Source organism: Equus asinus, chromosome 6 (assembly GCF_041296235.1).
Source record: "Equus asinus isolate D_3611 breed Donkey chromosome 6, EquAss-T2T_v2, whole genome shotgun sequence".
NCBI classification, from domain to species: Eukaryota; Metazoa; Chordata; class Mammalia; order Perissodactyla; family Equidae; genus Equus; species Equus asinus.
The window spans coordinates 40,870,730-40,884,347 of NC_091795.1; the positions used below are offsets into that span (position 1 = coordinate 40,870,730).

General features: G+C 58.4%; 1 protein-coding gene across 1 annotated transcript; it reads left to right on the plus strand.

The window, feature by feature from the left end:
• Positions 1 to 144: 144 nt before the first annotated feature.
• On the plus strand, positions 145 to 12,862 carry FBXO41 (F-box protein 41). Its single transcript, XM_014836632.3, has 12 exons — positions 145 to 1,175; positions 2,674 to 2,899; positions 3,382 to 3,455; positions 3,724 to 4,082; positions 4,876 to 5,117; positions 5,289 to 5,404; positions 5,526 to 5,678; positions 5,825 to 5,920; positions 7,606 to 7,724; positions 7,901 to 8,059; positions 9,364 to 9,479; positions 9,613 to 12,862. The coding sequence occupies exons 1-12, from the start codon at positions 277 to 279 to the stop codon at positions 9,673 to 9,675; spliced, it is 2,622 nt and encodes an 873-aa protein (XP_014692118.1). The 5' UTR covers positions 145 to 276; the 3' UTR covers positions 9,676 to 12,862.
• Positions 12,863 to 13,618: the final 756 nt, after the last annotated feature.

The window sequence follows — 13,618 nt, forward strand, 5'->3', positions numbered from 1 at the left end:
CCATTAGTCTCCCCTCCCCCCTCCATTCTGGGCACATGTTTCCTGGGGAAGGCAATTTCCTCACGGGTCGGGGATATGTGGTTGAGGGAGTGGGGAGCAGGGATGCCACCCTCCTAAGACTTACTCCCTCTCTTCTAGCCTCCTCGCCCGTGGCCGCAGACACCTTGAGCCTTCCTGACCCCGCAGGGGGGCTCGCCCGCAGCCCCCCATGAGCGCGCCCGGCTGACCGGCGGGGCGGCCGCGGTGGAGCCCGGGCGCCGCGGGGGCGGCGGGGCCATGGCCTCGCTGGACCTGCCGTACCGCTGCCCCCGCTGCGGGGAGCACAAACGCTTCCGGAGCCTGTCGTCGCTGCGCGCACACCTGGAGTACAGCCACACCTACGAGACGCTCTACATCCTCTCCAAGACCAACAGCATCTGCGACGGCGCTGCAGCCGCGGCGGCCGCCGCAGCCGCCTCGGGCTTCCAGCTGGCGCCCGAGCCCGCCGCCCTGCTGGCCGTGCCCGGCGCCCGCCGCGAGGTCTTCGAGAGCACGTCCTTCCAGGGCAAGGAGCAGGCCGGGCCGTCGGCCGCAGCGCCACACCTGCTGCACCACCATCACCACCACGCGCCCCTCGCGCACTTCCCCAGCGACCTGGTGCCCGCCAGCCTGCCCTGCGAGGAACTCGCTGAGCCGGGCCTGGTGCCCGCCGCCGCCGCGCGCTACGCGCTGCGCGAGATCGAGATCCCGCTGGGGGAGCTGTTCGCCCGCAAGTCCGTGGCCTCCTCGGCGTGCTCGACGCCGCCGCCCGGGCCCGGCCCCGGCCCTTGCTCCGGGCCCGCCTCCGCCTCGCCCGCGTCCCCCTCGCCTGCAGATGTGGCTTACGAAGAGGGTCTGGCGCGCCTCAAGATCCGCGCGCTGGAGAAGCTGGAGGTGGACCGGCGGCTGGAGCGGCTGAGCGAGGAGGTGGAGCAGAAGATCGCGGGCCAGGTGGGCCGGCTGCAGGCAGAGCTGGAGCGCAAAGCGGCGGAGCTGGAGACGGCGCGGCAGGAGAGCGCGCGGCTGGGGCGCGAGAAAGAGGAGCTGGAGGAGCGCGCGTCCGAGCTCTCGCGCCAGGTGGACGTGAGTGTGGAGCTGCTGGCCTCGCTCAAGCAGGACCTGGTGCACAAGGAACAGGAGCTGAGCCGCAAGCAGCAGTGAGTGGCTCACAGGGCCCTGTGGGTGGGTGTGCCTGTGAGTGTTCCAGGGTGGGTGACCGTGTGTGTCACTGTGCTGCCACCACCACCGTGAGTGTGGCTGTGAGTGTGTCAGTGTATGCCGCCATGGCTCTGTAATATGGGATCTGTGGCCGTGAGCATGTGATGGTGGTGCGTATGGGGCCAAGAGTTTCATGACAGTGTCTGTTTGGGACTATGAGTCCGTGGCAGTGTGACTGCGTGCCTGTCTGTGAAGACTGTTTCTCTTCCTTCTCTGTCCTAGCCAAGGCCAGCCCTTCATTGTGACACCAGATCCCCTCAATTCTCCCCTCTGTCTTTGCCCTATCAGATTTTCCCTCTCTACTGTGTTGTTCCTGAAAGCATACAAACACAATGTCCCTTCTCCCATGTGCTACAGCCCGCCTCCCCCGTAAGCTACTGCCCCTTCTCTCCTCCTTATAGAGCAACTCCTGGAAAGTATTGTTTATGCTCCTGGTCTCCAATTTCTTTCTCCACTTTCTCTCTTGAACCCACTCTGATTAGGTGTCCACCTCCACCACTGTCCTCCATGTCACCAACGACCTTCATGTTGCCAAGGCCAAGCCGACATCTTCTTTGGGCCATCAGCAGCATTTGACACAGCTGGTCCTTGAAATGCTTTCTTCACTTGGCTTCCAGGACACTCTCCTGGGATTTCCTTCTATCTTATTTTTGCTGCTTCTCAGTCTTCTTTGACGGCTTCTCATTTCTCTGGTCTTTAATTGTGATTGTGAAATATACAGATGTTATGTGTGTGTTCCCATAGTAATATAAGCTCCATGGGGGGCAGGAAATTTTCTCTGCTTTGTTCACTGCTGTATCTCCACTATCCAGAACAGGGCTGGACCTAGAAGGTGCTCCGTAAATGTTGAGTGGATGTGTGACAACTGCGAGTGCATTTGGGAGTAAATACTCACATGACTCTTAAGTGTGAGGTGTGTACATGCAACTCCTGGAGGTTGGTATGCTGTAAATATGCTTCTGCATCGGAGAATGTTTCCGAGAGGGAGAGACAGAGTGTGTGTGTGTGTTGGTGGGACTTTGCCTCAGACTGTGTGTGTGTGCCTGTGAATAAACATGATGTGAGTACATGCACATGAGTGTGTGGGGCTGCATCCTGGGCTATGTATATGTGGCTGTGTGTCTGTAAGTGTGTACTCATGAGGGAGGAGGTGGCTGTGTGTGACTGAGTGTGCCTATGAGTACTTCCATGGGGAGCAGGGGTGTCTAGCTGTGGGGGGGGGGTGTGAGTGTGTGACTCTGCGTATATGCTTGCATTTCTGTGTGTGCCATTGTGTGGAACAGTGTGCCTGGGCCTGTTCTGCATGTTCCCCTGTGCCCATGAGTGGACGCCATGGGCAGCTGTGCCCATGTCTCTCCCCACTGGCCAAGGTCTCCTGCAGAGGGTGGGTGGGCAGCCAGGCCAGGGCCCTGGGGTAAGAGACTGCTGTGGGCCCAGGGAGGTGGTGCAGATCGACCAGTTCCTGAAGGAGACAGCGGCGCGGGAAGCCAGTGCCAAGCTGCGGCTGCAGCAGTTCATTGAGGAGCTCCTTGAGCGTGCCGACCGTGCTGAACGGCAGCTGCAGGTCATCAGCAGCAGCTGTGGAAGCACCCCTAGCGCCAGCCTGGGCCGTGGAGGTGGCGCAAGTGGCGCTGGGCCTGGCGCCCGGGGCCCAGGCAGAATGGTAAGTGTTCACCCACCTTCTTCTCTTCACCTGCACACCTGGCCCCCTACATGTCCCCTCCGCCACTGCCTGATGTCACCCCCTGCCCATGATGCTCCATGCTTCCCTTCTTTGGCTCTTCCCCCATGAGCAGATTCCAGGCCTGAAGTAGGGGTCTAGGAACAGGGGAGCCCCTCTGATTGAGCAGAAGTGCCAGCCCCTGAGGCTGTAGCGAGGTGTGATCCAGTGGGCTCAGTCCTCAGGGGCCCTTCTCTGCCCCACCCTGCAAATGAGAGCCCAGGAACTACAATTGGGGTCTCGGGTGCTGGGTGGGTGTGGGGAGGGGGCTGGTGAGCCTGCTTCTCTGGCTGTCTGTCTGTCTATTTGTCCATCTTTCCCAACTGTTTTCCTTCTCTCCATCTTGTGCCCTGTTTCTCTGCTCCTTCCCATCCTCTTGCCTCCTCTGCCCCTCTTCCTTTCCCTCCCACTCGGGGGGCCCACAGCGAGAACACCACGCAGGCCCGGCCATGCCTAGCACATACGCAGTGTCACGGCATGGCTCCTCTCCCAGCACAGGGTAAGCCTCGGGCCTGGCCCGCCCCATGCAGCCCACCCTCACCCTGGAAAGACCCACCGGGCCACTGGATGGCTGGCCCTTCTAGGGGCTTGGCTCCTCCTCCTCCCCCATCCTCCTTGGGTCACCTCTGTCTGCTTCTCCATACTCAGAGGGAGCTCTTGTAAAGTAAGGTGGGTGGGTTGCCCTTGGCTGGTGGTAGGGCTGGGACGGGGGGTTTGGGCAGGCCCGGAACCCCTTGCTCCTCACCATCTGGTCCACCCCACCTCAGGGCCTCCAGCCGTGTCCCAGCTGCATCCCAGAGCTCAGGCTGCTATGACAGTGACAGTCTGGAGCTGCCCCGGCCAGAAGAGGGGAGCCCTGAGGACGGTGGCCCTGGTGGCTTGGGCACACGGGCCCAGGCTGCCAACGGTGGCTCGGAGCGGGCCCAGCTCCCTCGCAGCTCAGGCCTGCGGCGCCAGGCCATCCAGAACTGGCAGCGCAGACCCCGCCGACACAGCACGGAAGGGGAGGAGGGGGACATCTCGGATGTGGGCTCCCGAACTACCGAGTCCGAGGCTGAGGGCCCCTCGGATGCCCCCCGCCCTGGGCCTGCCATGGCTGGGCCGTTGAGCAGCTGCCGGCTCTCAAGTAAGTCCTGGAGGGTGGTCAGGAGGGACCAGTCCTTCCATAGTGCTGGGCCCTCTCAGGGGACACAGGGTCAAGGCAGTAAACCACTTGGGCTCCTGAACCTCCTTTCCCCTTGCCCCAGACTTTCCCACAATGAGAATGTCAGACTCCCTCTTACACAGCGGCCTGCAAGCCTGGGGCAGGAACTCCTGTGCCAGGGCAGTGCTGCACACAGGGACACTCAGGCTGGATATCGCATAAGGATGCCACATCTAAGGGGGTCTGTTCACATGGTGAGCTCATTGACATTTACAGGAGAGTAGCTGAGTGTTGACTCCAGGCTCTGAGGCCCCTGGAGCAGTGGGGAGAGCCCCCTCCTATATATACACAAGGCCATGTGCATTTGTGGGTGGGTCAGGGTCAGGGGGTTAGAGGGTTCAGGTCAGGGTTGTGGCTGCATCCCATGTGGCTGCTCCAGGCTGTTCACAGAGGCCCAGTTTCTGTCCATCTAAACTCTAGCCCTCCAAACCCTTTCCTGCTCCAAACTTGACTCAGTTGCTTCATCTAGGGGGTGAGTTTGGGCTATGTGATGATATATGATCTTAAAAAGAAAGTTTACTTGAAGAAAGGATACCTTTTTCTATTTTGCAAAGTTAGGGATGGGGGTGATGCAGAGGAGGGGGAAGCAGAGGGCCCTTGTCCTTCCTCCCAAGTCACTGGTCCCCCAGCATGGGTCTCCTGAAGCTCCCCACCTGCATCTTCATGCTGGCCTTTGACCATCCATACTCACCTTTGACCCTCTGGTATCCTGCAGCCCGACCTGAAGGAGGCAGTGGGCGGGGTCGGCGAGCCGAGAGGGGCAGCCCCTCACGCTCCAACGAGGTCATCAGCCCAGAGATCCTCAAGATGCGAGCCGCCCTGTTCTGCATCTTCACCTACCTGGACACACGCACACTACTGCACGCCGCAGAGGTCTGCCGGGACTGGCGCTTCGTGGCCCGCCACCCTGCCGTCTGGACCCGAGTGCTGCTCGAGAATGCCCGCGTCTGTTCCAAGGTGCCTGTCCCTGCCGGTGGCCCCTGCCTTCCCAGGCACCCCTGCTGAGAACCCAGCTCCAGCCTGGCTCCCAGAAACGCTCTCTGGGGACCTCCTATCCTGAGACTGGTCCACCTCCAGCCAGCCAAGGTCAGAGCCCCTCATCCCCAGGTAACCCCTCTCTCCCTGCAGTTCCTGGCAATGCTGGCTCAGTGGTGCACCCAGGCCCACTCGCTGACACTGCAGAACCTGAAGCCCCGTCAGCGGGGCAAAAAGGAAAGCAAGGAGGAGTATGCCCGGAGCACCCGGTGAGGCTGTGGTGGGCGGGTGGTTGGGTGCTCCTGGGCCGTAGACCCAGAATTATGTGGTGATGCTTCTCAGAGGAGGAGGTGGCCACAAGCAACTCTATGACCTCTTGGCCGTCCCCAGGGGCTGCCTGGAAGCAGGGCTGGAGTCCCTGTTGAAGGCAGCGGGGGGGAACCTGCTGATTCTGCGCATCTCCCACTGTCCCAACATCCTTACCGACCGTTCACTCTGGCTGGCCAGCTGCTACTGCCGTGCCCTGCAGGCCGTCACCTACAGGTGGGTCCACCCCACCAGATGAAGGCCCATATCTTCTTGGCCTCAGGCCCCAAGGGTCCCTGGGCTCTACATACCCTTTCCCCAGGGCTCTCAGACAAAGGGACCCAAGAGCTCTGCTGGCGGCCCCAGCTTTGTCTTTTCAACAGGAGTGCCACAGACCCTGTGGGCCACGAGGTCATTTGGGCCCTGGGCGCAGGCTGCAGAGAGATTGTCTCCCTCCAGGTGGCACCACTTCACCCCTGGTGAGCCCTGGCAGGGGTAGGAAGGGGACCGGGTTGGGCTGGGGCTGGGGCTGAGGACTGAGCAGATCTGGGCTCATTCCACAAGCTGGTTTGGGGAGAGATTCACACTCATCAGTCTGTGTATTTAGGTGTTAAGAGCAGGGCTTTAAAGTCAGACCTGGGGTCATGTCCTGGCTTACAAGCAGCGTGACTTTGGGCAACCCAATCGTGCCTTAATTTTTCAACCTACAAAGTGAAGGTGATATTAAGGATCTGTTGATCTTATTAGGACTGTTGCTGGCTCAAATGAGATGTATACAGAAAGCCTGCTGGGCCCACAGTAAATGTTCAGTAAACACTAGCTAGAAATAGCAAGGTTTGTTTGGCATGTGAAAGGCAGTTCAAGGAGGTCAGTGTATAACATGCAAGACAGCCGGTTGTTGGCCAACACAGGGTGCGAGATCATTCATCGCTCTACTTGGAGTTCCTCAGACATACCAGCCTTTCTTGCTCCCTGTGCCTTGCCCTCCCAGCCCTCTCTCCACGTGACAACTCCTCCCAGGTCATCCAGTGTCCATTCACTAACACCCAGGTAGAATTGGTCCCCTGCCTCGATTCCTATTGCACTTTGTCCCCACCCCGGCTGCAGTCCATTTTGCAATAATTTCCCTATATTTCAGTCTACACTGGACTCACGGTTCTCAGGGCAGAGGCTGTGAAAGTCCGTTTCCGTATCCCTGGTACCAAGTGCATGGCAGACACCAGAGAGACGGCTGCTGCCTGGGCGAGTGTGGAGGGATGAAGCGTTCAGGGAAACAGCAAGTTTGGTGTGAGTGGTGGGCAGGGCCAAGCAATGAGTGTGGAAAGGAAGGTTGGGTCAAGGTCAGCAAGGGCCTTGCCTAAGGGGTTTCGAGTTTTGCTTTTTTGTTTTTTTTTGAGGAAGATTAGCCCTGAGCTAACATCTGCGGCCAATCCTCTTCTTTTTGCTGAGGAAGACTGGCCCTGAGCTAACATCCATGCCCATCTTCCTCTACTTTATATGTGGGACGCCTACCACAGCATGGCTTGCCAAGCAGTGTCATGTCTGCACCTAGGATCCGAACTGGCGAACCCTGGGCTGCCGAAGCAGAATGTGCGCACTTAACCGCCGCACCTTTGGGCCGGCCCCTAGAGTTTTGCATTTTATCTAGAAAGTGCTGGGAAGCCACTGGGGGATTTTAGATCTTAAAAAATGGGATTAGATCAGACTGGTAACGTTCTGTGTCCTCCCCTCCCACAGACTGTCCACTTCTTAAGGCCGGGGACCATGTCTGTATAGTTACCACTGTATCCCCAGGGCCTAGCTCAGTTGTTCTTGGCTGTGGTAGACACTTGAGAACCATTTGCTGAGTGACTGAGTGAGAGAATATAGGAATGAATGGCTCACTGTCAGCAGTGCGGAGGATGAACTGGCGGGGAGACCAGTTATCATCCAAATGAATGTTGATGGTGGTCTGAACTGTGGGTGGAAGAGCTATTCAGGGATCAGAACCTACAGGTCCTGGCAGGAGGTGAGGGAGGAAGAGTCAGGGATGATCCCAGGTTTCTGACTTGAGCAGCTGGGTGGTTGGAGGGTCCTTGCCCGGGAAGGGGTCTGAAGGAGTTGGCTTGGGGTGTCATGCAACCAGAGGCTTCCCTGACGGCCCTCCCTCCACCCCATTCTCCAGCCAGCAGCCCATGCGCTTCAGTAACCGCTGCCTACAGATGATCGGTCGCTGTTGGCCCCACCTCCGGGCCCTGGGGGTTGGGGGTGCCGGCTGTGGGGTGCAGGGCCTGGCATCACTCGGTAAGCCTTTCCTTGGGACTAGGGTGGGGGTTGATGGGAAGCAAGCATGAGTGCAACACTGAAATCCCAGAGGAGCTCGGGCTGCAGCCTTGGTGGTGGCAGGAGCACCTGGGCGCTGCGCAGGAGGTGACCTGGGAGTTGTCAGCAGGACCTCCCCTCTTTCTTCCTCTGCCTAGCGAGAAACTGCATGCGGCTGCAGGTCCTGGAGCTGGACCACGTGTCGGAGATCACCCAGGAGGTGGCGGCTGAGGTCTGCCGGGAAGGTCTGAAGGGACTGGAGATGTTGGTGCTCACAGCCACCCCCGTCACCCCCAAGGCCCTGCTGCATTTCAACAGTGAGCAAGGGAAATGTGGGGTGGGGTACAACTATTGCCTCTTACCATGCCTTGTCAGCACATAGCATAACCAGCTTCCTGTCGCTCCTAGGCAGCAGGCACCAGCACTGGGGTCAGACTGACCAGGGTTCTAGTCCTGGCTTTGCCACCAGTGCCCTCTGAGGCCAGTGTGGCATTCAAGGCCTGCCAGCATCTGGTCCAAATGATTCAGTTCCACAGACATGTATTGCCCGTGCTCTGCCCATGTTGGAGACATGAGCTGTGGAGCACCAGCTGCCCCTCCATGAGCCTCCAGCCAAGGGCAGAGGGAGAACAGATGGGTTAAGAGCACAGGTTCTGGAGCTGCACGGACCTAGGTCTCAATTCTGGCTCTACTGCTTATTAGCTGCGTGACTTTGGGCAAATTACTATACTTCTCTGAGTTCTGTATCCCCGTTTTCTAGACTGGCTTTCTAGAATGGGTAGGAAGGTTAAATGAAATAATGTGTGTGAGCCCCCCTAGAACAGTTCTTAGGGTGAAGGAAGACTCCCCCTCCCTGGTGTAGACTCCAAATCATGCCTCCTCTGGCCCCCACCTCCCTCCAGCCACCCACTCCACTCGCAGTCATTCCTCCTTCATTTAGGACACAGGTGCCCAGCCCGGGCTGCTCACACCCAAATGAGACCACCATCCAGGACTGTTTGGCCCCTGGCAGGACCCCATGTCCTGAGCACTGAAGCTTCCTTGACCTTATTATTTCCAGGATCATCTTCTTGCCTCCCCTTCAGCCTCTTGGTCCCACCCTGACCTCCAGAACTAACAGCTCACCCTCCAAAATCATGACCTCCAGGACCCTGTCACCCTCCTGACTTTCTTGCTCCTCCTCCCCTGACTTCATGGCAACATCCAGTCCCTTAAACCTCTGCTTCCAAAATGTTTGCTCCGTCTGCCTTCATGCTCCAGTCGAGACTCATGAGCCTCACCTCGGCTGCTCTGCCCTTATAATTCATTTCCAGATGCCCGGGCCATAACACCACTGTCCCCTCTGCCAGGGAAGTTCCTAGAGCTCTGCACAATTGGCTCTTGCCCACTCATCTTCCCAGAGCCCCTGCAGCCTCTGCTCTTTGACCTTATCCTCCACCTTTTCCCCTTGTCCTGTGTGAGCCCCTGGGTGGTATGGGTCTGCTCTCCTCTTTATGTTCCCAGTGGCTGGCATGTGATTGTCTCTCAGTAGGTTTCTGATTTCATTAATTAGTGAGAGGAGAGGAGGCAGCTCCATTGCCCAGGCCAAACATGGGCCTCCATCTTACCCACCTTTTCCCAGGCATTTGCCGGAACCTCAAGTCCATTGTGGTCCAGATTGGGATTGCTGATTATTTCAAAGAACCCAGCAGTCCTGAGGCCCAGAAGCTGTTTGAGGACATGGTAACAAAACTCCAGGTAAGGCGTTGACTCTGAGGCCACTCAAGATCCCAAGTGGCATCCCAAGGCTGGGCTGGTAACCTGGGCGGGTGATGGGAGGGCCCCGCCTGTCTGGCCCTGAGGGGAGACTAACCCAGGGTTCGGTCTGCAGGCCTTGCGACGGAGGCCCGGCTTCTCTAAGATCCTGCACATCAAAGTGGACGGCGGCTGCTAACCCGGGTGGGGGGCGGCAGGGCCCCTGCCAGCCCCACACCAGGGCACTCTCTTTGGACCTCCAGAGGGACCCTGCTTTGGACTAGACCTTCAGAGGCCTAGTGTTATCCCTGGCTTCCAGGGAGGGGTTGACAGCTTCCTGTCCTCCTCCTGGGACAGTGGAGCGACAGGCCTGACCCCGGGCACTGCCTCTCCAGGGCAGGGGCTCGGACAGAAGTTGCCCTCCAACCCCCACCCCACCCCCAGCTGGAGCAGCCTTCTGGGCACAGCCAGAGAGGAGCTGAGTCACCACCAGCACCAGGTGTCACCGCCCGAGGATCTGCAACAACTACCCAGTGGCTCCTCAGCTGCTCAGGCTGCTGGGCAGCTCTCCCTTTCCTGAGGCCCCACCTCTGGGTCACAGGTGTCTGCTAGGCCCCAGGCCAGAGGGGGCTCCACAAGGCAGCTCAGACTTGGCAAGGAGGGCTCTTCTCCCCCTGCCCTATCCCAGCCCTCTGTGGGGCACCCCCTTCAGATGGCTTGCCTGGGCTCTGGGTCCACTTTCTCCAAGGATAACACAGATAGGCCTAGGGGTCTGGGCATGTGGTCAGTCAGAAGTCGGGTTGGGGGGGAGGTACAGGAAGTAGTGGGAGTGGGCTTGGAAGGGCAAAACATTCACCCACAACTTCTCCCCAGGACCCTGAGACCACCCCTCCCAAGGGGAGAAACTGCCAGGCAGAGAAAGAGTTTGTATTGCTGTAGAAAAGACAAGACCCCTCCTCCAAGCCACCACATACTCCACTGCACACCAGAGCTGAATTCAGAGCTAAAAGGTGCATGTTTCTATACCCACCACCAATCCTGAGCCTCTGCAGGGGCGAGGCCCCAGCCTGGGAAACCCTGTCAGTGGGGAGCAGCAGTTCCTGTCTGTGAGGAATGTCCTTCTAATCCAGGTGCTTGGGCGGAACTCTGATGGCCTTTGGGTCCCCTAGGCTGTGCAGGAGGGAGTCACTGGGCTGCCTCTGTGCTAGGGCCTGGAGGAGGCCAGGAGGGTGGTTTGGTTTGCTTCCTTGTCTGGCTAACTTGCTTAAAGATGTGGCCTTGGTAGGGAGCCAGACCTGTGGGGCTAAGGACAAGGAAGAGCATCCCGCCCTCCCTCCTCAGTCTCACTGGCCCCATGGGCTGAGGGCTCTGTTGGGGGTCTTCTGCCTGGGGGCAGTGCTGGGGCCTGAGCCAGAGCCACTTGGCTTAGAAGCCACAGAAAACAAGTGGAGGTTTTTACTGCCCCTTGCATGGTTCCCCAAGGACCAGGTCCCAGCACTAAAGGCTCCAAAGACTCAGGCCTCCCCAGTTCCTCCTCTCAGAACTCCCACAGTGACGCTGAGGCCGTGGGTCCTGCCAACCTTCCTTGGAAAGTTCCTTCAAACATTAACGTAGATCCATCTTAGGGTTTCCTTCTCTCCTGTACAAGACCGGCTCTCGGCCCTAACCATCTGGCTGCTGGTCCTGGCTGGGGCTGGGGTCCTCTAGTTTCTCAGTCCTTGCCAAGGACCCAGTTTCTGCCACAGCCTGGCTTGGACATCAGGACCAGCCCTGTGCTGCCCTGCAATGCGTCCTCCAGACCTGGGGCCCCACAGGCTCAGCAGGGCACCCAGCTCCCTGCTTCCACACCCAGCTCTGTCCCCACTCTTTTCATTGGTGACTTTTCCTCCTGTGGCTTGTTCTAGCCCGGCCCTTTGAAAACCCCAAATACCAAGGGTATCATGTTGGCAACTCCCTGTCCAGTCCTGCATGAAGCCTTGGCGAAGTGGCACCCCCCACCCTTGCCCCAGAGCAGCTGGCTTCTTTGGCTCCCACCTCCCCGGTCCTGTCCCCAGGAGTTATGGGAAGACGCACAACTTTTCTCTGTCCTCCATGGGTCTGGAGGCCCACTCAGGGCCTGGCTGCCCTGGGTGCACCTGTCATGTCTTGCCACTGCACCCTCTATAGCCCCTGCTCCCTGTGACCCCAGGACCAGAGGTGCTGCCCTCCCTGTCTCCTGGACAAAGCACAAAGGGATGTCCTGCTTGGCCTGAGCCTGCCATACTGAGAGAGTTTTTCTGCCCTGGAAAGCCTCCATCCCTGAATACCACCAGGCTTTGGGCAATTTCTCCCGGGGTGGATGCCCACTGGAATGCCTGGCATCAGTCCTAGGAAAGGTCAGGGTGCACAGGCAGTGAGCTAGAGTGGGAGAAATGTGGTGCTGATAGGACTGATTCTAGTATTAGGTTCATTCACTCATTCATTCATTCATTCATGCAACAGCCCTGAGTACCACCAGCACTGGGGGCAGCAGAGTGAACAAGATGACTCTCCTGCTGGTGGGAAGTTTGCCTTTCATGGGGTTGGCTGTTTCCAGGAAATCCACCAAGTCCCCCATCTTGTATTTTCCAGCTGAGTGTGTGGAGGATGTGTGGGAGTCTGTGTTGCACAGGCCCATGCCCCTGCTAGCAGGAATGATGGGTCACAGCATGTCCCATTGCATACCTGCCCCTGGGCTCACAGGCTGGTGCACCCTGGCCTTCATGCATGCCCTGAGAACTGGCAAGTTTGCAGGGCTCCCAGGACCCCCCAACTTGACGCTATGTTCTGCCTCTCCTCAGGGGAATGAGGCCTGCTGCCAAGTGGGGAGCTTCTGTTGGCTGGGATGCTCCATTTGTTCACTTCTTTAGTAACCATACAGCGAGGGCTGAGGATGGGGAACAGGGATGGAGGTCCTAGCCATCCCTGGAAGACCTCATCCTTCACTCACCCAAAGGAGAGCCCCCTCCTCTATATCTCACACCTAATAAGATGCAAAGAGGACTATCAGAGAGAGAAAACCAAGGCAGGCTGTGCTCCAGGCATCCCACTTGTGTGTACAAGTCCCATGGGGGTGGCCACGTGGTGTCCCTACCACCTCTCCCTGCTTACAGCCTGGCCCCAGCACCTGGAAGGCTTGGCACATTTAGCTTGAGTGCTTCATCATGCTTTTATTTGGGCTGCCTCCCCACAGCACTGGCAGGGAACAAGGGAGATGCTGTATGTATCTGGATCCCTGAGGGAGAGGAAGTGGACTGCCCAGAACCACGGTCTTTCACTGGCCAGGAGAGACCAACTAAAGAACAAGGCAGCTCATGTTTTCCTAGTCCCTGGAGAGTGGTTTGAGCCAGCCCCTCAAGAACTGCTTCAAAAAAAAAAAGCCCCCTCCGTCCCAAGGCCTGCTGCTCTAAGGTTTGGCTCCATCCTTTGCCTTTGGGTCCTGCCTGTCCATCTGGTCCTGGTCTCCAGTCCTTTTGGGCCACAGGTGCAGAGCTGCTCAGGCCCAAGTCCCTCTAAAGGCGCTATGTTGAAGACCTTCCCAGAGTGATTATTGGTGCCAAAGACCCAGTTCCTGATGGACTTGGGGTGAAAACAGGAGAGATGGTGAGTGGGTGCAGGGCCCAAGTGCCCAGAAGAGTTAATCAAAACTGATGGGATCTATCCCAGCCTGTCAGTCCCTGGTGAGTGTAACTTCTCTCCCCCAGGGGCCTCGAACTTCACTCTTGACCCCTGGTGGCCACGCCTTCTCACCCAGCCTTGTCCCAGGCCTGCATTTCTGTATATATTGCTGTGTATTGTGTGTATGTATTTATTGCTGGACAAGTGTGTTCATCTACAGCCCTTGCCTAAGGATAAGGTTTAGGACTGTGTGAAGATCAGAAGACCAGGGCTGACCATGGCAACCAGCTCCTAGTCCTTCCCCAACCCCTTGGGACCCTGGCCAGTCCCAAGACTGCCCTGACAATCAGGCAGGCTTCCCTACCCGAGTCCAAGCCTCCCCTGCCACCGAGGGTGTGGCCCCAGGGAGGCTTGGCCTTGGGCTCCCCAGCCTCAGCTCTGCCCTGGCAGGGGTCTTGCCTTCGGCCACAGAGGCCTGAGGTGACCTAGGCTTGCTGCATAGCTGG

Bases quoted from the DNA above. Each gene is read 5' to 3' on its own strand.
- FBXO41 (XM_014836632.3), top strand. From the start codon at position 277: ATGGCCTCGCTGGACCTGCCGTACCGCTGCCCCCGCTGCGGGGAGCAC. The intron at 1,176-2,673 runs GTGAGTGGCTCA...CTGTGGGCCCAG, and splicing joins GAGCTGAGCCGCAAGCAGCA to GGAGGTGGTGCAGATCGACC. The intron at 2,900-3,381 runs GTAAGTGTTCAC...GGGGGCCCACAG, and splicing joins CCCGGGGCCCAGGCAGAATG to CGAGAACACCACGCAGGCCC.